Genomic DNA, 26,049 nt, shown 5'->3' with positions numbered 1-26,049 from the left:
AATTTTTTTAATTAATTTTAATGAAAGTTTACAGAGACTTAGAGTTTCCAGTCATTCATTGTTGCACTTTTCTCTCTGCCCACCTCCTCTTCCCCACTTCACTCTTCTCATTGAAAAGAAAAATAAAAAACCTCTTATTGTTATGCAATCCCTCCCCCTAAGTCCACTCCACTATGTAGCCTTCACTCTGGACTTCTGTAATGCCAAGAATACCCATTCATATATCCCTTTTAAACAGTTCTCTCCCTCATCTGTTTCAATGCAATATACATCATTCCTTCCCTCCTTTTTTGTCTTCCCTCAACCCTGATGTCAGTCCCGTTTTACAACAATGGCCCCATGCAATATTTGTTCTTTTGTGACTGAGATATTTCACTCAGCATAATGTCCTCCAGGTTACCCATTTTGTATAATATTTCATGAGTTCCTTGGTTTTCAGTGCTGCATAGTATTCCATTGTGTGATTATACCACAGCTGCTCTATCCATTCGTTTGTTGATGGGCACTTGGGTTGTTTCCAGCTCTTTGCTATTGTGAACAAAGCTATAATAAACATGGGTGTGGATATATCTGCTTGGGTGTCAGTTATGGTTTCTTTAGGGTAAATTCCCAGTAGTGGAATTGCTGGGTCAAATGATATTTCTATTCACAGCTTTTTGAAAAAGCGCTATACAGCCTTAAGCAAAGCTGATTTTTTTTTAATGAGATACCATAAAGAGAAAGCAGGATACAATGAAAAGAGAAAGAACTGGATAAGGCTATTCCCCACCTCTGATTTGTTCTTCCTTTTGTACTTGTCTCTCACGCCTGCCCTTTCTTGGCTTCACACCCCTTCAGTTCTATGATGGATCCTCTCTCATTCAGACAGCTGGCAAATTTGCTGCTAAATGCTATCTCTCTAAGTCCTTGGTCTTCTATTCCAGTGTTTCCTATAAGAATTTATAAGTGACTGCATGGCAAGATGACCTCTTTAGATACCGACATCCCCTCTTGCTGACGACTATGCAGAGAACATGTCCAGGGCATAATGTTACTGCTTCATATGGTTACCATGGGCTTTGGGGGAAGAAAAAAATACTCATATAAAACATATTGTGAAAAGTCTACTTGACAAGAACACAAAAACACTTATATACAAGGAAGAGAGGAAAATACTCAGAGGAAAAGAACGCTAATCTCGTGAATTGAAATTAAGATGTGCACGGATCTAATGAACACTTACTTGAAATAGGGGGACGCTAAGGTTTCCTCTGGAAAATTCTGGTGGCGCAGTTGATAGGGAAGTCCGTACCTTTCTGCCGTTTCAAATCTACAAGCAGTCCTCCGAGAGAAAAATGGGCCTCTCTGAAAGTTTATGGCTATTGAAAATCCCCTGGAGACTCAGCTAGGAGTCAGTTCTGACTGGTGGACAGTGGGTTTGAGTTTGAAGGTTTCCTCATTTTTTAAAATTATGTGGACATATTAAACTTTCCCTTAATGTCCTTGTAACTGAAACGTTATGCTCTTTTGATTTGGCTTTCCTGGAATTTCTGATTCCAATTTCAGGCTCTTCCCCCAACCCCCTCCTCACTAGTAAGAGAGGTGTTTTAGAACTATGCTAAGCAAAAGAGAATCTTTCTTGGCAAACCAGTGAAACAGAGATCATAGCTGTTCTGTTAGGTTAACCTAAGTTCAGACATGGTATTTAACCAGATTGCACCAAACACCCTCTTTCCAAACCTAGGTCAGAAGTTACAAGTGACTACACAGCATGATGACCTCTTCAGCTATACTGTCATTTCTTTCTGAAGAGCACCTGGATGGTGACACTCCTGAGGCATGGTGTGACAATTACTGCTCAGAAGCAATCTTTATTCTGAAACATTTCATGTTCCTAGTGGAGAGGAGAAAATAAGTGAGAGCTCTGGGTCCTGGAATTCTCCTTTGTAAAGGCAAACTCAGGCTTAGCAGAGATGCCTTCCTGAGGAGTCGTCAGCCTTGAATGCCAGGGTGACGGTGTTTGAAACCCACAGAAAAATACACTTGGAATTTCTCTGGGAGGGTGACTGTCAGTTTATTGGATTTTCTATTTCTCTTATCCAGGAGTTGTTGTCATGTGCTGTCAAGTTGGAACCAGCTCCTAACTGACCCTCTAACAGGTTTTGTGAGGCAGTAAATCATGCAGGAAGAAGTCTCTCTTCTCTCTCTCTCTCTCTCTCTCTGAGCAGCTGGTGGATCCAAGCCACATACCTTAGGGTTGGCAGTACCATTTTTTACAACTAAACCACCAGAGCTCTCTAGTCGGTGTAGCGCCTTAAAAGAAAAAAACAAAACAAAACAAAAAAGACCAAAGTCAAAAGTGGAGGGAAAATAAAACAGCCTTCTGGTTTATGCCCCAGGCCATCTTCCTTGTAAAGCTGTGGTAGCTGTTGGAGTTCTGCCCTTGAACTCCAGTTGTGGGCCTTCTGAGAACCTCTTCAAGCACACAGAGTTCTCACATACAGCTGCCCTTTCTCTCCTGTTGTCTCTTTACTACTTCTTCTGTGTCAAATCACTCAGCAGTTGATTTTGTTGCGGTTTTTTGTTTGTTTGTCTCTTGTTTTATACCGTCGAATTGGATCCAACTGGCACAGGAGGAGATTGCCCCTCCTTCTCTTCTCCAGCAGAATCTGGTGGTTTTGAACCATGCACCTTTAAGATTGCAGTGCAGCTTCTTGCCACTAGGCCACTAGAGCTCCCTTAGAAGTTGATTTTGGATGGAAGAGTTATGAGCATCAGGTCAAAATGATGAGGTCTTTTTGCTCATAATCTGGAAACATTATGGCCTATAGACTGTTCTGGATTTTGGAGAGGAACTAAAAGCCCTGCCCATTTATTTCCTGGGCTCTCCATGTGTTCTGTTAAAGCAAGCTTTTGCCCGCCTTCACATCTCTCACTTCAGGGCCCATAACAATTTGCCATTTTTAAAAATCTAAATATAATGAAGGGAATGTTTCCTCTATTTATGGAAAAGGAAACTAAAGATCTCTGGTGGCACAGTGGTTAAAATGCTTAGCTGCTGACTGAAAGGTTAGTGGAACCCTTTAACCTCTGTGTGGGGAAAACATGTAACAATCTACATCTGAAAAGAGTGCAGACTTGGAGATCCTATTGGGCAGTCCTCGTCTGCCCACTGGGGTCATTTGAGAGTCAGAATGGACTCAAGGGCAGCCATTTGTCTTGTTTATTTGAAAGGAAGATTAGCATCAGTATCCAATCCTAACAGTTTTTCTTCCTATCTTTAAATCCAGCTGCATTGCTCTTGAAATGATAAATAAGTTATAGTACTAAAAAAGCAAAACAAAATAAAACAAACAAACAAACATGTAAGATTGCCCAGTGCTAAATTTGCACTTGTCGTAGTCAATGCAATACCTTTGCAGCTTGGTGAGTTTAGATTTTGAAAACTAAATGATTTGCACCTAAATTTCTCTCATGCACATAAATTTTCTGTAAGACTTGGTTTTAATGAACATTACGTGGTTGACTAGATATTGCATAATAAGCACTCGAAAAAAGTTAAGCATAACCTAGCAGTAAGTCATTTGCAACTATGAGTCACTTTCCTAACAAGCCAATAAGGTAAACGAACCTGGATTGCGAAACAATAACTAGTCCTGCCTGAGGGCCTCTAGAAGTGTATCACAGGGATCAGATGGGAAAGCAGCAGTCGGGCTTTACCAGGCTGCAAAGAACAAGCTGAAGTTGCTAACTGAACGAAATTACCTTGCACTGACAATGCCAATTTTCACGTTTGTTTCAGAACAAGGGACACTCAAACCTCTGGAGGTAAGATTAACATTTAATATTTGTTTCTACTGAAAGAATAGATTTTTGTGTTTTAGGTTGTTTGGTAACTTAGAAAAGATTTAGCGTTTAGAATGTTATAAGTACTTTTTTAAGTGGAAAAAAAATAAAGGTGGAATGAGGATAAGCCTGCTAGTGCTTGCAAATGACATGCATGACTTAAATCTTGACAATTTCCCTAGTCATGGTCTGGGAATAAATAAATATGAATATGTAAGCTAGCACTGTACAATGGGGGCACTTTGGAATCTTAGGTATTTACTCACTCAGGTAAGTTCTAAATAGCATAGTCACACTGTGGCGCTAATATAAGAATGCATTTTCTTGGTACCCTGCTATGTTGTTGGTATGTGCCATCGAGTCGTTTATGACTCATAGCAACCCTATGTACATTAGCTCTGAACCCTGCCCTGTCCTGAGCCCAGCTCATCGTCTCCAGAAGACCTAATCCCATTTAAATCCCTAATGTTCATAAAGTTTAATCCATCTGAAGATGTTCCCTTGGCATGCCTAGCACTGATTCTGTAAGTTCAGAAGGAAAGGTGTCTCTCAGCCCAAAGAGCTGGTGGACGTGTCTTTTGCTAAGAAGCGTCATGCTGCTACTGAACTTTTGCCAGTAATGAATGATAACATGAGTGGATGGTGAAGTTGTAACATTATAGTAGATGTGGGTTTCAGTATCAAGTAGTTTTTCAATTGAGCATAAACGTTAGTCTTCTAATTAGTCTTCATAAACATTAAATCTTCTTGATCAAAATAAACTTCTGATAACATTTCCCTCCTATTTAATACAAAGTCTAATCTGTACTTACGTAGTTGCATATTAATGCTGTCATATTTCAGAATAAAGTTACTAGAACAAAGAACACAAAAGAGCGACATACAGTGTAGGTTCCAGATAATCATTGTCTTGACCAGTTGGAACTAACACATTCTTCACTTGGTCCCCTATATAGTATATACTGACAAAAACTAAGAATATCACAGTGATGAAACAAAAAATGCTAAGAACGTATGATTAGTTAGGTGAACCACAAATCATGTGAGAACTTCTGAATAAAATAATAGAAAAAAATTATATAGCAAAGTTGTTTCAACATGCTATAATTTATCTCTTTAAAAGTAGAATTAATTTAAGTTTTAAATAAGATAGTGATTATATATTTGGTAAGAATTAAAATGTACAATAAGATGTCCTGCAGGAGATATTTGTTTCTATATTACTTTAATATGGCTTTATTCTAAGAGGTATCACAAGAATGATATTTTACAGTAAACTAATTAGAGCATCAGTTGATCTTTTAGAATCTAGATCAGGGTATTAAAACCAGGATAATATTGAAAATAAACTACATCATTTATTTTCAGGCTAAAATAACCTGAAATGTTAACCTAAACGTTAGCATTTAGTTAGCAAGCTAAAATGTTTTGGAAGCTCTGTGGGGTCCTCTTACAGCATTGAGGACCTTGGAAGACAACCTCCATTGACCTCCTCACTTTTGCTGTTAGTAGGCGTCGAGACTCACTTCCTTGTAGAGCTCTGAACATTAGCCCAGTGTTCTTTAACATTGATCCGATTAGTTAGATATTATAAGTCAAATGGTTTCACTTTATTTTAATTAAGCAATGTGAAGTGGGTATATTTACACAAGGAAAGTGTGCTAATAAGTGGTTAATAAGTTTCACATGATGTTAAATAATTCTCCCAGGCACTTTTCTACTCCTGAAAATGACACATAAGCCTACTATGAAAGAAATTAATTTTCACGTTGATTTTTTTTCAATGTAGCATCATTTTTTAGTGACTTGCTAAATTTCTGAATATAATAAGTGTCATTTTTAATTAATAATTATTCTCTCTTCTAACTGGATATGTAATTGCAGTAAGCTTTTATGTTTCCCTCACTATTTGGAAGTGTTGGTTTTAAGAAAGATATGTAGCAAAAGAAGCATCTTTCATCTTACAACTCCCCACCAAGGTGGCATATAAAGAATGTCACCATTAGAGGCAGCAGAGTCTTCCAGGAAGTCAGTGGTGAAGTCCTTTATATTTTAATAAAATTTTTATTTTGATTGTGATTTTAACAAAAGTTTATAGTAAAGTTGGATTGTCATTCATTCAGTATTGCACATTTGCCCATCTTCCTTCCATCCGCCTTCCCAGTTCACTTTCTTTTTTTAAATATTCATTCATTGAAATCCTTTTTAAGATCTGTGATTCTTGCCCCCTCTTTGAGAATCTTCCTCTCCATGTACGAGTTGACAGACCTGCAGCATAACATTATCCCTCTCCCATTTCAGTAGCCATGCTTTTGAAGTGTTTTAAAATTTTATGCTACATTTTCAAAGTCAGTTTTGTATAGTCATGCATTCTTGGAGGTCCATAACCACACACAAAGGGATGTTTATCTTACATCCCATTCTAGGGTGATCCTTCAGAATCCTTCTCTGACTTCAAAAAGCATGTTCATTGTTATTGTCTCTTTAGCTACTTCACATTCAGGCTTTCCTATTTTTAAATCAGGTACAGAAACTAAAGTTAGTTCATGAAACAATGTGGTGTTGGTAAAATCCACAGAATTAATTTTTTAACAAAAAAGCCAGGAAGAAAGAGAAACTTTTTGTGGTTGTTCTTTGTTCTTGTTGCTGTTTGGTTTTATTTTTTTGAGGTTGGGGTTTTTTTAAATGTGGGGTTTTATCCCCCCTTCAATTTTGTTTGTTCTTTTTTAAGAGAAAGCAAAGTGAGCTACAAATCAACTATTTACAGAACTAGGCGAATTTTCTGTCCTCTACATAGCTCAGAGGATATTATGAAGGATCTGGGGACAGATTCTTCTGATCTTGTAACTAAGTGGAAGGTGTGTGAGGGGGAGCTGTTAGACATGCCTGAGATGTCTTCTTTTGCTTCTGGAGACAGAAGTGTGTTTAGCTCTGGCTCAGACTTCTGAGAATACAAGGATGGACAGAGTTAATATTGGACAGACTACCATACAATGACAGTTGAAATTGATGCTTTAAAATTATTTTAAATATGTCTGTTGAACGTTTCCAAGTTTCTTTCCTTTTTTAAAAAAACACCATATAAAATACTTTTAGGTGCTTTTAAAGTGTAATAAATGTTAAACCCTCTAGCTTTATTTGGTCTAAGTACGTAGCAGAGATTTTTTTCCTGTTGGGAGCGGATTTTCCTCCTTAACTGCTTCCAATCACAGTTTATTCAACTACCCAACCTTCCTGGAAGAAGCTTTCTGCCTTCAGGGTGATCAATTTACAGTGATTTTCCTGAAGGAAAACCTAGAACATAGTAGGGCAAGAGATTAATAAAATATTATATGCTTCATGGGAACTTAAACATTCAAGTACCAATAAAATATTTGATATAGGAATGTTTTACCCTCATGGTATATTGTCTTTAAAATTACTGCTAGAACATAATTCTTGCAGTAAATAAAAATGATGATAGCAATAAGCTGTCACTTGGTAATGCTTACCATGTGGCAGAAACTGTTCTAGGTACCTAATAGAACACTAACATAATGATTTCTTACCACAAGTCCTAGGAGGTCAGTATTATTATTATTCTCACTTTGTACACAGACATTAGCCAAATTGCTTGAGATCACATGAGTGCCATGAGGCAAAGTCTGAATGGAGGCTGGGAAGTCCTGATTCCAGAATCCATTTTCTTACTCCTATCACCAAGCTGCCGAAATTCAAAGTATTACTCTTGAGTCAGCCATCTCTTTTGTTGTGGCCTCTTCTCTATGTATCTCTGTCATAGAAATATTTTCATATGGATTCTTTTTATATTATAAAATTCACAGTCAAGATTCACCAACTGTCTGCTTGTTTTATTTTTTTTAAACTATTCAGAGGTAAGAGTTTCATAATTGAAACACAGTTCTCTGTTAAGTTGCTAAAATTGAAGCTTGCGAGCTGTTTTTAGGTTTTACAACTTCTCCAATCTCTGGTCTGTCAGACCCCAGTAAGAAGGACTGAGTTAGAGTTTTAGACAATCAGTTGAGCTCTATTGTGAAGAGACATCCAGAAATATCTACCAGGGCTTTGTTCTCATATTTCCTGTAGCCACTGTGACTTACAGAAAAGAAAGAAATTGTGTGAATACCCAAAGATGGCAGACAAAAAGATACCTCTTTTCCCTTGTGTTAAAAATATCAACAATTTATCAAAAGCAGTGCAAGTAGAAGACTTTATTAGAGAGATCAAAGGTTAAGACACATCTCTACCTACTCATCAGGTTATATATACATAAACTCAATGCTGCTGCCATTGAGTTGATTCCAACTCATAGTGGCGCTCCATCAGAGTTCTGAGGGTATGAATCTTAACACGTTGCCGCATACTTTTTAAATTGACGACCTTGCTTAGGAACACATTTGTGGTCATTTGCAGCAACGTGTTTAACAGGAGGATACTGTTGAGCAGTGCAACATGCCAACGTGTGCGTGTGTATATATATATATATATATATCTGCATAGTATATATAGATATGTGTATTTATACTTACTATAAACACTGTGACTTGTAAAAAAGTTCAAAGATACGTATGTAACTTTAAATGTATGTGTTTTGAGTAAACAGTATATTTTTAATTTGACAAAGTATAATATTCATTGGCATTCCCGAGTGTCAAAATGAATACAAAATGATAATACAAAATCACACCAGCTTGTTTCTGTTTTGCTGTTTTCCTTTTCCGTACAGAAACGGACCAATGGACTTCGAAGGACACCCCGACAAGTGGATCCGGGTATGCTTCTGATTACGCAGTATCTTCTCTGCTCTCCAGTGCGCAGCTAGTGCTTTCTGCATGCCTGAGACACAGAGCTCCATAGATGTGTGCTTATTATTAGGTAGCCCTGTTGTCACAACAGCTCACCATATGGCTTTTATGAAAAGGTTGACTTTTAGAATCCACACAGCAGGTCCATAGGAGAAAGAGACTGGTGATCTACTTTCGGTAAGAGAATACAGCCTAGAAAGCCCTATGAAGCATTGCTGCTCTGTCTCATGGGTTCATTATGAGTTTAACTCCAGTGAATGACTATGGAAATAGCTGGTGATTACTGTAGACCAACAGACATATTGTTGAAGTGAGTGTAGAATGTGTGACTGGAAGCTGGTGGCTTAATGTGTAAATCATTCACCTGACAGTACTTCCAAGGACAGGGTCACATGATGCCGAACCACCTATGTAGTACTCTGTTCATAAGGAATAAATAACGAGTCATTTGCTCATTAAACCGCCTCAGGGCGCTTGGTTAATGTTAACGTATCTAGAACCTCCCCTTCTTTCTTCAAAATCTAGAAAGAAAATCAAGCAGCAAGATTGCACTTATAAACTAGCATTTTTCTAAGAGGTTGTGGAAGGAATGAACCAAGCAACTTAGGCACCCTCCTGATTTGGGAAAGTACTTGTCTTCGTGCTCAGTCCATCCTACTTAATAATGGAAGCACATAGATTTAAGGGCTTTGCAAACTAATGTCCTCTCTGGAGGCCAATTATTTGCATGCAGAAAACATTCAGCTGTTTTCTATTTAACATTGCAAGGTCTGCCCTGTCGTTATTTTAGTATAATTATTTTTTTCCCATGGAGCAATGCCTTCCACAGTTTAACTACCACAAGTTTGTTAGGTGTTTGGTCATATGATTGCAAAGAAAGGTATTCATGGCTAAAGGATTCCAAATATAGGAAATTTGTAATAAATCAAGAGGAGCACAAAATATCTAGACACCTTCCTGGGAAGTAGTCTGAATGAGTGCATTTTGTTTTCTTTTGTTTTCTCATCATAACCAGTGTTCACTGCATTGTAAAGCTAAGTTTCACACTGTTATGGCTTTTAACCAAAACCACACCTATGGTAGCCATGCCAGTTTATGAGGTGTTTGCAGTTTATGAGAGCTTTGCTGCCTCTGGCTAGAAATTGCCTCACTTGAGTCCTGAAATCGGTTTAAACCTTTTAACTACCGAACAACATTCGAAAATGTCTCTGGGTTACTTTTTAATAGTTCTAACTTTCTCAAAACAATACCCTGTCTGGTATGTCTTGTTTCCCTCCCCCCACTGGAAAAAGTGCATTTATGAATGTATTTCTCACTTTCTTACACTTTTTGGTAAGTGAAAGTTGGTGGTCTTGCCTGTTGTAGATGATTATGTGGTAACAGCTGTTTTCCTCAGAGCTGTCTTCTCATATTCAGCTGGAATTATTTGTTTAGAGGTTGCTTGTTACCTACCACTCTGCCTGCATTTGACTGGTAGCAGTCATGGATGGTACATTGAGAGTTTCTTTGTTCAAAATGAACCCTTTTTTGACCAGTATTTAATCTGATGTGGCTTTTGCTTTTAGAAGGTTGCTACATTTTTGCAGGATATATACCACTCAAAGATGTTTTAAAAAGAGGGTGGTAAAAATTGAAGTAACCTAAGTTTGGGCCAGTAGCTTCCAAGGGGCACTATACACTGTTAGTGCTTTTACTATGGAAGTTGAACTAGTGGTAAGAAGCTGTGCTACAATCCTGAAAACAAGCGGTTCTAGGCCACCAGTTACTCTGCGGCAGAAGGATGGACAGTCTCCTCCCATGTGATAAACTGTTTCTGGAAACGCACCAGAGGGTCAGCTATGAGTCTGTTCCAACTCTGCGATATACAACAACAACAACAACAGCTAATTTTGTTGATACCTTCAAGTGCTAATGCATTGACTACTTCCTAGGATTTCAGTTAGAATAGCTTACGGGGATGGGAAACAAATAAAAATGATTGATTAAACCATTTGGGAGGCCAGGTAACCATTTCATCATGTCCAAATTTCAGAACCATATAAAAAAAGTCACATTTTTTAAATTGACGTTCACTTTTGCAAAGGAACTTAACGCAGTTCTGTGAGTTCCCTTCCCCACCCCAGTCACTCTTAAATTAATTCCAAATCATTCTGGCCCCATGTGCTCCATAAAGTTTTCATTAACTGAAATTTAAGAAGTAGGTGACCAGGCATTTCTTCCATCTCACCTCTGGTAGGTTTGAACTTCCAACTTTTTTGGGTTGCAGCCAGATGTGAGAACCATATCCACCTCCCAGGCTTTTTGTCTATGGATAGTAGGTGCTCAATAAATGTATGTTAAATAAAATACCTCATGCCTTTAGTCTTAAACTTTTTTTATATGTGTTGGCTCTATTGTTTTTCCTTTTCCCTGCTGCTATGTTAAAAGAACATGGTATAGGGAGCACGGATCTGTTTCTGGTGGCCTGATTTTGCCTGTTTATTTGATCTTTGACCTTCAGCAATTACTTCATCTCTTGTTTATAAAAAGAGAGGAATGGAAAAACCTACCCTATAAAACTGTAAAGATTAAATACGTTAACAGGTGTAAAGTGCTTAGTAGAGTGCTTAATTAGAAAACCCATTCATTGCTGGTTAGTTGACTCTGTTTATAGCGACCCTTCACTGGGTTCTGGGGCCTAAAATTCTGATGGTTACCAGCCTGCAGTGGAAGATACTCCCACAGAGCAGCTGGTGTATTTGAACCATGGATCTTTTGACACCACCGGGGCTGCCTCATGCCTACTGTATAGGGCATAGAACTAAGTGGTAGCAATTATTATAGTTATATTTATTACAACATATAGTTTAACATAGACATTTTGTCATTTGTCTGTGTGTATGACCGTCAATACTGTTTGTCAATTATTTCTTTGCAAAACTTTTTGAATTTAGTGTTGAATTTTACTCAAGACACATGCTAGATAATAACAGTCATTTTCAAATTTGCTGTAATTCTGAGTCCTCTTATCTAATAGCTTTTGTGATTTTTTGTTATCTTTATGAGGAAACTCAGTCCACAGTGGTGGTTAATGTTTATGGTGAAATTAACAGTGTTTGTGATTGCAGTAAAGAAAGAAAAAAAACCCCAAGGTTTAAAAGGTATATTGCATAGTTTAAAACGTATGCTATTTTAACCCGAGAAAGATATGTTTGCTTTGTGGTTAACATTCACATTTGAAACATTCACTCTTTATAGACAAAATTTGCAAATTACTTTGTAATTTAACTTGATATCTCCTGTGATGTGATAAGAATTTTATCAATTTATAATCTTGACTGCTATGTGGTAGGTGCAAGGTTTGGTAGCTTTTTCTAGTTTCTTAAATATAGCAGGGTATTTTCATCAGTTTATACTTTTCTTCCTGAGACAGATGTTGGGATCAGGAAAATAACACTTGAAAGAGACAGATCAATTATTTCAGGAACACGGAGGTGCTAGGCCTTTTTCAAGAACATGAGATCATAAATCTGAAGAAAACTTGAGCACTGGTGTAATATTTTTACTTAAAGTGACACTCAAGGTCAAAGTTACCAATTAAATTTTAATACTAAAGCTTTAACATTTTCTGTCTATCTAAGTATAATAGATTCAAGAATTATTTTCATTTGCATGTGGCAAATCTGCAAGGCAGAAAATGCCCTATTTCTCTCAGGTCCATGGTTTCAGACTATTGTAAAATTGTTGTAAGTTTACATAACTCATATCATCCTAAGCCTGTGGTCACAAGCTTTTAAAAAATTCATACCATTGTTCTGTTACCTGAAGATTAGATGGACTAGTTGGGAGAGGTCTACATTGCTTGCTCTCTTCTGATCTAAAGTTACTTGGGATTTCTGATAACCTTGAACAGCAAATAAATATATATTGGTCAAACTGATAAAAAACAAGTCATTCCTGAAGGATCTTGCTCTTACGTGCTCATTGCTTAAATCTTGATTGCAAAGAAGTAAATAGAGCTTAGAAACACTGAATTTTTCAGTGAAGAGGTTTTTTTTTTTTACTATTTCTTAGCAGAGGCATGTTTAAAGATGATTACTTTCTTTTTCAGATTAATATTTAACACCACTCTTGGATTTTCTTATACGGAAAAGTTGATTCAAGAAAACTTTATTTTATTAACAACTCTGTGTTTTATATGATATTAAGCAAAGTTTAAAATATGACCGATGCATGACAAAGAATTTATGTTCTATCTAGAAACAATACAAAGTTTGAATTGAATAAATACGAATGTGTGTGTACAACACACACTAATGTTGTATTCCATTTTTTATTACTAATTCATTATAGTAAGGCACAATGTCATAAAAATAATTAGGTGGTAGACATTTCAACATATAGAAAGATCTAATTATGTTTTATATGCAAAAAAATACAAAAGGAATTGGAAAAGAGAGATCCAATTGTGAACCAAATGACTTGCAAGTTATGTGTATGTTTTCATTTATATAAATGACATTTTCAATATATAAAAATTTAATTATATATTTAATCATAATTAAATATAACTCTTAAGTGTTTTAAAGCTAAGGTATTGATAAATTCATACCAAATGTAGACAAAATTGTAGGTTTCTTTTAGATTTGTTTTTAAACAAAATGATAATTTATGCAGTAAAAGAGTTTTGTGCTTTTGTCCCCAGTAGAAAGTGCTGATGAGAAAAATATAAACCTGTAATTTTTAAAAATAACTGAATTAGAAAACATTTTGGAAGAAGATACATATTCTTGAAAGTTTCCATCAATTAATTTTTGTCTGTAATAAATAAGTAATAGTTTCCATAGATTATGACATTTCCATATTAATCAGTCAAATCTACTTCTGTCTTTTCTGTCACCTCCAAAACTAATTTCTCATCAAATATAAATCCTAGTCTAAATATTAGGAGCATAATTGTAAATGTATAAAAATATATTTCACATTGAAGGAATGAACTTGAAGAAACTGGGACAATGGAACCCAGTAATTAAGATTCATTGCAGAGAAATGAGAAATCCATGCCGTGAACGAATACTGAGGAACATGATCAGATTTTTAAAATAGCTGATTCCTTTTCAAGCCTCTTTTAAAGTATGGGTAGTAGGACTAGGTTTTCACTGAGGCAGCTGGCTCCTGGTAGTTGTTTCAAGACTACCTTTCTAGTTCCCTTGACCATGACAACAGATTTCTAAAAAATACAGCATAGTCTCTTCCTTCTCATCTTTTTTAGTTTGAAGAGGATTTGTTTCACCCTTTAAGGCTTCGTTCAGAGTTCATAAAGGATCCCTGTTGCTGCTGCTGTCTGGCATGTTAGTGCATGCATGGCCATGCCAGTCTTTTTTAATGCACAGGTTCCTCCAGAATAGGAATGGCATGAGGTGCCTATTCTAAGACATACGCAGCATGTGCTTTGAAGGAGGATGCCGAGCATAAGCAGTGCAACTATAAATTACAGAACGCTTGTGTTCTCACATCCAGGACCATTTCTGGGACATGGGTGACCTTCTCATTTATTATTTCTGTTACTTGTAATTGCATCTTTACAAGATCATCTACAACTGCTCCACACTTACTGTCTTACTATGTGTCTTTTTACATTCACAACAATAGTAAGCAATCTACTGTCGAGCTGTTTTGCACATTACTGACATGTGTCTGGCCATAGGCAAATGCCAAGGAGCAAGGTGAGAGTATCTCTGCCCGTGATGGTTATGTAATGATGAAATTGTAAAGATATGTAATATTGTAACCATCTTCTAGTTTGTAATCTGATGTCATCACTCTCCATTTTTACCTAACACTGCTTTTCTCATCTTTAGCACCTAACACTCTGCTAAAATGGACAGTCTTTGTAGTTATTAAATATTTAGGAAAATTGTGAAAACGAAATCGAGATTCATTGAACATTTCCTCACCAATAGAATGTTCCTTTCTTACAGTTTGAAGGCTGGGAATAGAATAGGTTTCCTTAGCTTGTGCCTATTGGACTGTTGAACTAAGGACCTCCACTCCAAGAGGGCTGTTAGCCACTCGGTTGTTTTATGTTCCTTACTAAGTGGGCCATCTTACAAACTCACTGTTGTTGTTGTTGTTGTTGTTGTTGTTAAGTGCTGTTGAGTCGTAGATGACTCATGACAACCCTATAATTGAAAGACCTGAACACTTGAATAACTTTGGTAGTTCCACCATGTTCATAGAGTTTCCGGAGGCAAGCCATTTAGGAAATGGTTGCCACTCCTGCTTCCAAGCTTGTTTTAATAGGGAAGCTCCACCAAACACTGTTCACCATGGATAACTATTATCACATTTCACACATCAGGGTTACAGTGTTTACCATCACAACAACCATGAGTTACCTCAGTTTAGCAATGCACAGACCAGTGCTATACCACTTAGAAGTATGTTTGACCAAAACCAATTTAAAGCAAACCTGAGGGCCACAGATTATAATCATCCAACCTTGGCTTGGTAGCATAACTTTCTGTCCACTAGGCCAACAGAGCTCTCTCTATGTTCCTTTTGTTGCTGTTGTTAAGTGCCGTCAAGTCGTAGATGACTCATAGTGATCCTATGACAAAAGACCTGAACACTTAGATAACTTTCGTCATTTCTCCATGTTCATAGAGTTTCTGGAGGCAACACACTAGTTTCTTCAGAGTATTCAAGTCAAGAGGAAGATAGACTCTCCTAAAATACAAAAATTAAAACTTAAGAATATAATCACAAAAGTGGCATCCTATTACCCTTGCCACATTTTATTGACTGTGAGCAACCCACAGGTCCTGCTTAGATGTTAAGTGCCATCAACTTGGCTTTAACTCATACTGACCCTGATTGAAACCCTGTCTGATCATGTGCCATCCACACAGTCTTTGCTGTGCAAAAGCTGACTGTGGCGGTCACTGCGTCAATCCATTCTGTCCCTCTCTTACATCTTTATGTTTCAGGCTTGATGTCCTTTACCAAGGACTGGCCCCCTTTATGACATTCTTAAAGTATATGAAATCAAATCTCATTCTTCCTTGCTTCTAAGAAACATTCTGACCATACTTCTTCCAAGACCAATTTGTTTGTTGTTTTGACAGTCGGTGGGATAGTCAGTACTCTTTACAACACAATTCAGAGACATCAATTCTTCAGTCTTCTCAATTCACATGCATGGGAACCAACCGAAAATGCTATGGCCTTGATGTGACTCACCTTAGTCTTTAAACAGACACTTTTGTTCTTTAATACTTTAAATAGATTCTTGACGGCAGATTTTCCAAATGCTACAAGCATCATTTAATTTATTGACTGCTACTTCCATGGGTGTTGGATGTGTAATACAGTGTAAATTAGTGGTGGGATATGGCCTGTTTTCCAGAGTTCATTAGTGGTTGCTATTACCAAGCATATTTATGGGTTATTTTATTTTATGCATTGTTAATTTTGAAAATGTTAATCTGAAAATGCTACAGTATTTCAATTAATTTGGACGATTAAAATTTAGCACTAGAAAAATCCCTAGCAGAAGATAAGGCAGCTAATTAGAGGCTTCTGAAACAAACAACTGTAGACACTGGCACTGAGACATGCTGGGTGGATGACACCCAGCAGAACTCACTCTGCCTCTCAATTCTCAAATGAAAAGAATAACTGCTGGCAATCTAAATATTAAACTTGCACACTGTTGGATTGTTTTTTAAAAGCCAGATTAACTGTTTTGATCAATACATAGTTGAATAGTATGTATGCAGTTCTAGAAAATTGTCTGCAGATTATGTTGCGATGTTGTCTTTTCAATAGCTGTAGCAATTACAGGGAATTCTGGTGGCTAAATGATAAGGAATTGTGCTGCCAGTGCAAAGGTACATGGTTCAAATCCACCAACTACTTCACTGGAGGAATATGGGCAGTCTCCATCCATGTGATTTACTGCCTCTGAAAACCTGCCGGAGGGCAAGCTATGGATTGGTTCTAACCCAATAGTACACAACAACCACATACTTATCCATGACAGAAATATAATATGTATTTGTTATAAAAACATTTTTCATGCCATTTATAATATCTCATACTTTAACTATAACTGTTTCAAAGCTTTTTTAATATAATCTAATGTAATGGTGATTCAGAACATAAATCTTAAAAAAATACTTCATCTTCATTTGTAAATTAGTGTTTGAATTTTAAATCTTGGAATAACTATTTTAGAATAAAGAATTCAGAAAATAAGAAAGTTCCCACTAGATAAGTCATTTGTAATCCTGCCTTATGCCCTTCACTTTTTAATGTATTTTTTTCCCCCTGTATTTTTCTTTTTATACATGGCCATGTGTCTATAAAGTGTATTTTCAACTTGGTATCTTGCTTTTATCACTTAAATTTGCTTTCTGGGTATATGTGTTCACAAACTTATAAGTTCAACTCTGACAAATATGCAGAATATACATTAAGTTTACAGTAATAAAAATAGATCTTTCCTCCCAGAACACACATTCCTATGTAACAAAGGTCCTTATGTGAAATTTGTGATCAGAGAAATGCACGGGCTGGAAATTAGAATCCTTGGTGATGCAGATGTTGCTGTGATGGAAAGTCCTGGTGATCAGATTCCATAAAGATTAGCAGAGTCCTCTGAAAACCCAGCAGAGGGTCAGTTATAGGTCATTTCCAACTCAAAGGTACACATCAACACCAACCAACTCTATAACACATGGCTTTACCATGAATCTGAATCAATTTAACAATAATCAGCATTTATTATTATTGCTGATTTTTTCACTTAAAAGGAACTCATATCTCAGATATGTGAACACCAGGAAATCATGATGTACAAATAGAGACCAGAATGACCGTTAAGGAATCTTCATAATACAGATGAGTGAAAGAGGGTTTCAGGCAGAAGGATTTGCACTGGTAAAGTGTGGAGCTGGATATAGCCCCACATGAGTATATTTACAAACAGGAGCTTTGTATGATGAGACTTACCAAACAACCAAAACAAGATCTTGATTCTTTCATGTCAAGAAATTTGACCATCTTATTCTGAAGACATGACATTTTAGAAGAGTTCTTTGGATTTTTCCCCCTGATATTTTAAAAATTTATATTGGTTTACATACAAAATTTGTATACGCTGTTTCATTCATGTACTGTGTTTTTTTAACACATTCCTTCATTCGCATTGCATGTCATATGGTCATCCATAGTACGTTGTGCTTTATAAAATTCGTCACCATTGGCCTATGGCTATTATCCCGTCTTTTCAGATCCCTACTGAAACTATCCTAATTCCTTCCCCCCTCCACCTGCCCACCAAACTGTATCGTCCTGGTGATTCCCTCCCCCACTCTTCACACACCATCCTCCTACACCACTTTCCTCTTTGGGACTTTTATACACTTTTATGGACTTTTATAGCTATCCTTCTAATTTTACAATACTGGTTTTATGCCATATTTATCCTTATTCTCAGTCTTTTGCTTGTGGAAGTCCTGTATTATTGAGTAGCTCACTCATACTGTCTAGACTCACCCATCTTCTATAGAATTTTATTAAATTGTTGCTTTTTAGGTTTTTGCCAGTTCCTTTAGAAGAGCTCGAACTCCCTCTATCACCTCAGGCTCTTGATCGTTTGTTTCGTGAAATTATTCTGTGTCAACCAATTATTTTTGGTATAGTGACTGTGTACTCCTTCCATGTTAATTTGATGCTTCTTGGGTCGTTCAACAATCTGCCCACAGCATCCTTAAATATGGTGGCTCGAGGCTTGAATTTGTTCTTTAGTTCCGTCAACATAAGAAATGCTGAATGAGTTAATCCCTTGTGATTTTCCAACACCAGCCCTTTGCACATTTCATTATAAACTTTGCTTTGTCTTCCTGTTCTGCCTTTTGAAATCTTCTGTTCAGCTCCTTCCCATCTTGGTTTCTTCACTTTGCTCTGGCTTCTCAGAACTGTAGTGCAACGTTCAGAGTCTCTTATGACATCCATTTTGGTCTTCTTCCTCTGTCTTTGTGATGACCTTTTGCATTCTTCATGGTTTATGTTCTTGTTATCCTCCCACAGCTCATCTGCTCTTCGCCCATTAGTGTTCAAGCTCTCTAACCTGATCCTGAGATGGTCTTTAAATTCAGGAGAGATTGATTCAAGGTCAAACTTTGTGTATTTGATTTTATTTTCTTTACCTTCAGTTTGAACTCACATATGAGTAGTTGATGAGCTGATCCACAATCAGCACCTGGCCTAGTTTTCACAGCTGATACTGAGCTTGGCCAACTATTTTTCTCACAGATGTAATCAGTCCAATTCTTGTGTAGGCCATCAGGTGAGGTCCATGTGTATAGTCACTGTTTGTGTATCTTATAAAAGGTATGTGGAATGAATAAATAATTGATTTTACAGAGTTCTATCATTCTGTCTCCAGCCTCATTTCTGTCACCAAGTCCGTGTTTCCTGACTACTGATCCTTCTTCCTTGTTCCCAACTTCACATTCCAGCCACCTACTATTACTAATGTATCTTGGTTGCATGTTTGATCCATTTCTGATTTAACAGTTAGTAAAACCTATCTATTTTCTCTACTTTGGCTCTGGTTATTAGTACATAATTTTTAATGATAGTGGTATTAGCATGTCTTTCTTGTATGTGTATGGATATTATCCTGTCACTCACAATATTATATTTCAAGATGAATCTAAAATGCTCTTTTTAACTTTGAATATGACCTCGTTTTCCCCACCTTTTCATTTCCAGCATAGGAGATTATATCATTGTCTGATTTAAAATGTCCCATGCCAATCTATTTCATTTCACCAATGCCTAGTATGTTAATATTTATAAAATTTCATTGTGTAACTCTACCATAATTTCTCAATCTATTGATTTGTTGATGGACATATGAGCTTTTTCATTTTCTTGCTATTGTGAATAAAACTGTTGTGAGTATAAGTATACAGATCTCCATTTGTTTCTCAGTTCTGTTTTCCTTAGGGTATAATCCTAGCAATAGAAAAGCTAGGTCTTAAGGGATTGTTTTGTTCAGCTTTTGGATGAAACATCAAACTGCCTTCCAGAGAGTTGAACCATTTTAGAATCCCACCAGCAGTGTACAAGTGCTCCAGTCTCTCCAAATCCTTTCCAACACTTATTGTTTGCCTATTAAATTTTGCCACTGCTAGTAGGGAGAGATGGTATCTCATTTGTGATTTGGATTTGCATCTCTCTTATTGCCGGTGATTTGTAACATTTCTTCATGTGGCTGTTAGTCATCTGAATGACTTCCTTTGTGAAACTTCTTTCTATGTCTTTTGCCCATTTTGTAATTGCGTTATCAGTCTTTTCCTTTTGGAGGTCCTGTGTTATTCAGTTAGACTGTCCTATTGCATGTTTATCAACATTATAGTATTCTTTTTGCTTTAAGTTATTTGATAGGAAAATAGTAGGAGCTTAGTGTTCATATGATAATGGCAATGTTATACATTATTTCTAGTGAAATTTATTTTTAATATCTACTAATTATTTTTATTATATGTCTATTAATTATCTGCTTATACTTTATCACGTCTATTAGTTAAGACTTTAGCATTTTTCTAACAATTTTTAAAACAACTATTGATGGTCTCCCCAAATTTTTTTTTTAAATTTATTTCCATTTTTTTGAAATTTCTTTTTAATATCTACTCATTTTTATTATGTCTATTAATTATCTGCTTATACTTTATCACGTCTATTAGTTAAGACTTTAGCATTTTTCTAACAATTTTTAAAACAACTATTGATGGTCCCAAAAATATTTATTGCAGTTACTATCCTATTTAAATTATTTCTACATTGTTTTAGAATTGTATGCCAAAGTTATTAATATTTTATGAGAATGTTATTGATTAGAAAATCCTCTCCTCTTAGTTCAACTACTTATAATTATTAATATGTTTCTTTACATGTGAGTCATGTAAACTTTTTAAATCATATATTAAAATCTTATAGGTCAAACCAAATATACATAAAAATATCCTTAAGTATTTATGTTTTAATATTTTCTAAAATTTAAAAGAATATTTTGTATATTTTTATTTAGAAGTACATTAAATTATTTTCAAATTTCATTTTTTATTATACACTTGGATTACTGAGGTAATATATTAGACAAACCTTGATACAGTATTTTTTCAAGTAATGCTGACCAGTTATTAGGTAGATAACATTTTTTGACAAATACTAGTATCAAATATAGAAATAATCAGGCTTTTTCATTTGTTTGTAAGCTCTGGTAAGACTCACCTTCCTGAAGACATTTTGAAAGTAGGAAAAAGTATATATATTGTGGCTTTTTGTTTGCATTCATATCACCTTCCTCATGCCTCATTCCCTCTCTCACTTTTTTCTCCTGTAAATGTCCATTCTTTTATTTTACAAACCTCTCCTCATCTTTACTTAGCTGCTGCTGGACCTGAGACTAGACTTCTAATTTTGAAAGATCTTGGTTTTGGCAGTTTTTCATGAAAGTATGAAAATTTTTATTGTTTCTTCATTTGAAATATGCTAGAGTTACCTCTTCATTTCAAAAGCAAACTCTATTGCGGTATGCTAGAGTTCTAATTTGAGAAGCTTTATATGTTGTCAGGAAAACATTACATGTTTAATATGTGGTCTTTCTTAGGAAACTGATTAATTATAAGTGAGATGACAGCTTCAGTTGCCTGCCTGGTGCAGTGATCCTAAGGGTCCACCCAGAGAGTAGAACTCTGGTACCAACTGATTTGTTAAAAAACTTCCTGTCAAGAGAAACCATGTGATATAATCTATTCAGGACAGAACTTTCTATCATGGGATGCTTTCAACAACAGGATTAGATAAATGAAAGTTGGGAAATATTCATGTGTTAGTCCTTCACCACCCACCATGACATAGCTAATATGAAATTGTTTAACTCTTAGAGAAAGAACTTGCCATTTAGAAACTGTAGTGCTATGCTTTGGGGATCCCATATTTAAATACTTTGTGCATCTACCATTTAAATACAAGAAGGATCCAAGAACGGAATCTGGCCAATGGTTTTGAGAATATGAAATGACAACACCTTCTTGGAATCTCAAACTGTTCAAGGATATTTTTTTCTAACAAAACAGGAAGAACTTGGGTAAAAAGCATATGGACTCAGGTTGAGCATATGATGTATTTTCAACTTGAATCGGCACTTTACTCATATTTGTAGTGTGACTTGAAATTAATTTTGGTGAAGCATTTAGATTTAAGAGAGTGTGAAAAAAAATCCCTATATGGGACTAAATCAACATCTGTGGCATCTCATTAATCGCTGTCTTGTATAACTACTTTTCCCATCTAAAGAGGAGCTACTGGGAGGAGAAAAGTTGATAATATTAATGCCAAGTGCAGATCATGCATCTCCAAAAAGAAGTTCATTAATCATCATTGAAGCTCAAGCACAAACATACTTCATGTCTGTTGCCAATATTTTTTTTCAATAACATTTCTGAAAGAAAAAAAATGCACTATTTTTTAAAATCTTCATTTGAAATGCTTTTAATTTGGCTGTTATTTAACTTGTGATAATGTTATGTAAATTTTAGCATACTCTGAGAATACTCCTTGTGTAGGCTAGCTCATTGCTTAAGAGCTTGGGCCATTGGACCAGAGAAACCAGGGTGTACAGGCTCATGGCTCTGTTGCTTCCTAAGTGTGACAGAATGACTGACTCCTTGCTATCAAGTCAGAATCAACTCATAGCTGACCCCTCAGCAGATTTTCAGAGAATGAAAATTGCATGGGAGGAGGTTTCTCATCTTTCTCCCTTGGAACGTCTGGTGGACTCAAGCCACATGACTTAGGGTTCAGAGCACAACTCCTTACTCACAAGGCCACTGGAACTCCCCTGTGCTGTAATCATGATGCCACCAGTGCCCTTTGTAATAGACATAGGGAAGATATTTTCATTCCTATTTGAAAGATGAGGAAACTGAAGCTTATTTCACTTATTAAAATATTTGAACAGAGCCTTGAATTCCAACTCAAGTTTTGAAACAGGCTTTACATATTTTAGACACCCCTTGCTTTCTTCCAATGAATATTAAGAATTCTCACTCCTGACAATTGTTGACCAATTATCCTTTGACATAAATGGGAAATTTTGATACTCACCAGAAGAAAATAAGATCATTTTCAAATATGTAAACCCTGTTTGAAACATGAGTTGCAATTCAGGTTTCTATTTAAATTCTTGAAAATATAAAGTATGTCTCAGTTTCCTGATTTGTCAAATGAAAATGAAAATACTTGCTCTGCATATATCACAAAGGGACGTTGGTGGTGTAGTGGCTACAATACTTAGCTGCTGACTGAAAAGTGAGTAATTTGAATCTACCAGCTGCTTCTTGGGGAGAAAATCCTGATGATCTGCTCTGGTAAAAACTATAGGCTATATTCCAAGTAGTGGACTAGCTGGGTCATATGGAATTTCTGTGTTCAGTTTTTCAGAGTTAAGTACAAAACTGCCTTCCAGAATGGTTGCACCATTTTACAATCCCACCAACAGTGTATAAGAGTTCCTTTGTCACTACATCCTCTCCAGCACTTATTACTTGCTGCCCTACTAAACTTTGCCACTGAGATGGTATCTCATTGTGGTTATGAGGCACAGAGATTTGTACACCAATGTTCATAACACCATTATTCACCATCATGAGAACATGGGAATAGCCCAAAAGTCCAACTACACACAAATGGATTGAGAAATTATGGTACATTAACACAATGGAATACTATGCAGCACACAGGAGCAATGATTTTGTAAATTATTACCAAGCTTGCTGAGTGAACTAACTCAGTCCCGTAAGGATAAATGTTGTATAAAACCATTACTGTAGAATGAGTGTGAGCATCCACGAGGGTTGGGAGGGGTTGGAAGCAGAGCAGGGAGGGTGTGCATGGGGAGGGGGATTAATCATAGGGTTGTACAATTTGATGGGGTAGGTGAGGGAAATGGAACAAATTTGTTCTTGGAAATAATATGTTCGAATTTTGTAAATGAACTAGTAGAAAATTTTGAAAAGCCAAAACTATAGGCTAGATTGTTGTGGTGGTGGTGTTGTGAACCATTGAGTCAGAACCGACCCATAGCTGACCCTCCAGTGGGTTTCCAGAGGTAGTTAATCACAAGGGAGGAGATTGCCCATCCTACTGCGGAGCGTCTGGTGACCTCAAACAGCGTCCTTTCAGAATTGCAGTGCAGCTTCTTGCCACTTAGGCCACCAGAGCTCCTACATACTTTGGACATGTTGCAAGGTGGGATCAGTCCTTGGAGAGGGACATTATGCTTGAGAGGGTGGAGGAACAATGCAGGAGAGGAGAACCCTGGATGAGATGGATTGATTCAGTCACTGGGGTAATGGGGATAGGTGTGTTGGAGACAAAATGATTGGCGCAGGATAGAGCAGGGTTTAGGGCTGTTGTGCATAGGGTCGCTATGGGTCACAGGAGACTTGACAGCACATAACAACAATAGGCTAGATAATGCTATGGGGTAGTTTTACTCTGGTTTGCTGTGAGTTGGTATCTATTGAACAGTACAGAACAACAACGAAAACTTATCAAGGAATTGTTGATGGGCAGAAATGAGATGATGCCTTAATAGAGTCAGAAGACGGAATCTATCCTTGGCAGACAGATTGGCATCATAAAACATTTTTAAAAGTACCAAATGTGAAATCTTCATAGTTTGCCATTTCTCAATGGTGGAGTTTTTTTATTAGAGATTAGTTCAATTAAATTTTAAGGTCAGTCTCATGGTTATTGCATATTCTCTGTGATTTTAAAATTATTTACTGTGAATTTTACTGCTCTCTTTTTAAGCATAACTTTTCTTTTGGCATTCTCATTAAAAACATATTTACAAATAAGAGCAAAATTCATAAGTAACACAACACTTAGCAAGTCAATGAAAGGAAAACTATAAGCCACAGTTAAAAAAAGAGAAGCACCAACTCAAAAGATGATAGTCAAACAGACAGGACAGAAAGGCTTCTGTGCAGGGAGAGGAGGCTCCGGCTACTTTTTCTAATCATGTTGGCTTCCAAGTATCAGAGGTAGGAGTGGAGACACAGGGTATGTTTTAAGTAATTCTTAGAATGTGTTCTTTTCTCACTTGTCCATATTAGAAGGCTTGTCCTGTCTTGTTAATTTCTCTACTTCTGTGGCCTCTCCTATTAGAGGTATGTTGAAAGCTAACAGAACCACCAAAAGTTCTAAGGTTGTGCTTGAAGATGCAGTCAATGAGGGTTTGGAAGATCATAGGACTTAGGCAGGGTTACTGTTCAACAACAGGAATGGGGGTTAGCTCCTTTGTCTTTTTTTTTTTTAAAGCAGTAAATAATAAAGTGGAGATTGCTGTGGACATGTAGCAAGGCACAGCTCCTTTTTTTTTAAGTGTTTGAGGAAGAAATTGAGCAAAGCAGAATAGCAGGAAGTTTTTGCGAAGTGAAATAGAATTACTGTACACACAGGAATTGTTCTGTCTTCAATTTTAAAGAACACTGGCCTAACTTGTCTTGCTTTCCCTCACCCCACCCCCACCCTGCTCTCCTGACCTTCTTATCAGCTCCTGACTTTCTCCCTTGAGGATGTTCTCTGCATAGTCAGCACTGACTCCCTCAGAAATCCCGAGCCCCACACCCTTATTGTGAAAGACTTGGAGAGAATTCAAACAAATATGTTGAGATGAGTACCTTGGGAACTAACTGTTAACGGATGCTTCTGTAATCAGACACAGTCAACTAAAAGCCAAAGTAAAGCAAAATTTTAACATGTAGCAGCATTCCAAATTGTACATTTCATTTAAAACAATCAAGTTATTATTTCCATTGAGTTTCTTTCCATTTACAGTAAACCTTAAAGGTATCTGAACAGAATTAGACTCCATGACATTTCAATAGCCAGGTTGTTTGGAAGTAGAAAGCCTAGCACTTTACTCCTTGGATATTGATTTGCAGCTTTTTCATTGGTAGCCCAGCATGTTAACCATTCATGTGACCCAAAGACTCCAGAGTTCATGTAAAAGCTTAGATGTCCATGAATCACTTGCATTCCAATGAGAATAAGGTTTTCTTGTCACTTTCTTCTTTTTAAGACTGCACCAGCAGTTAAGTTAAGCAAGTTTTCTTCCTTTCACTAGAATGAGAACATGTTGATGGTTTGCTTATCACTTACACCACAATTTCATTGTATGCTGATACTGTTATTGATGTGTACCACTGAGTCGGAACCAACCCATAGCTGACCCTCCAGAGGGTATTTAGAGGTAGTTAATTGCATTGGAAGAGATTGCCCATCCTTTTCCAGCAGAGCGGATGGTGGATTCCTCTGAGATTGCAGCGCAGCTTCTTGCCACTCGGCCAAC

General features: G+C 36.6%; 1 protein-coding gene across 1 annotated transcript in view; it reads left to right on the top strand.

The window, feature by feature from the left end:
* Positions 1–26,049, top strand: part of VAV3 (vav 3 guanine nucleotide exchange factor) — a 561,290-nt gene that overhangs the window by 411,099 nt on the left and 124,142 nt on the right. The window contains exons 17-18 of the mRNA XM_006882495.1: positions 3,782–3,807; positions 8,552–8,597. Of these exons, the coding sequence (XP_006882557.1) occupies positions 3,782–3,807; positions 8,552–8,597 (72 nt within the window). The remainder of the gene's footprint in view (positions 1–3,781; positions 3,808–8,551; positions 8,598–26,049) is intronic.

Source organism: Elephantulus edwardii, unplaced genomic scaffold, assembly GCF_000299155.1.
Source record: "Elephantulus edwardii isolate Elephantulus edwardi_28Jun2011 unplaced genomic scaffold, EleEdw1.0 scaffold00020, whole genome shotgun sequence".
Taxonomy (NCBI): Eukaryota; Metazoa; Chordata; class Mammalia; order Macroscelidea; family Macroscelididae; genus Elephantulus; species Elephantulus edwardii.
This window is presented reverse-complemented; position numbering and strand designations above follow the sequence as displayed.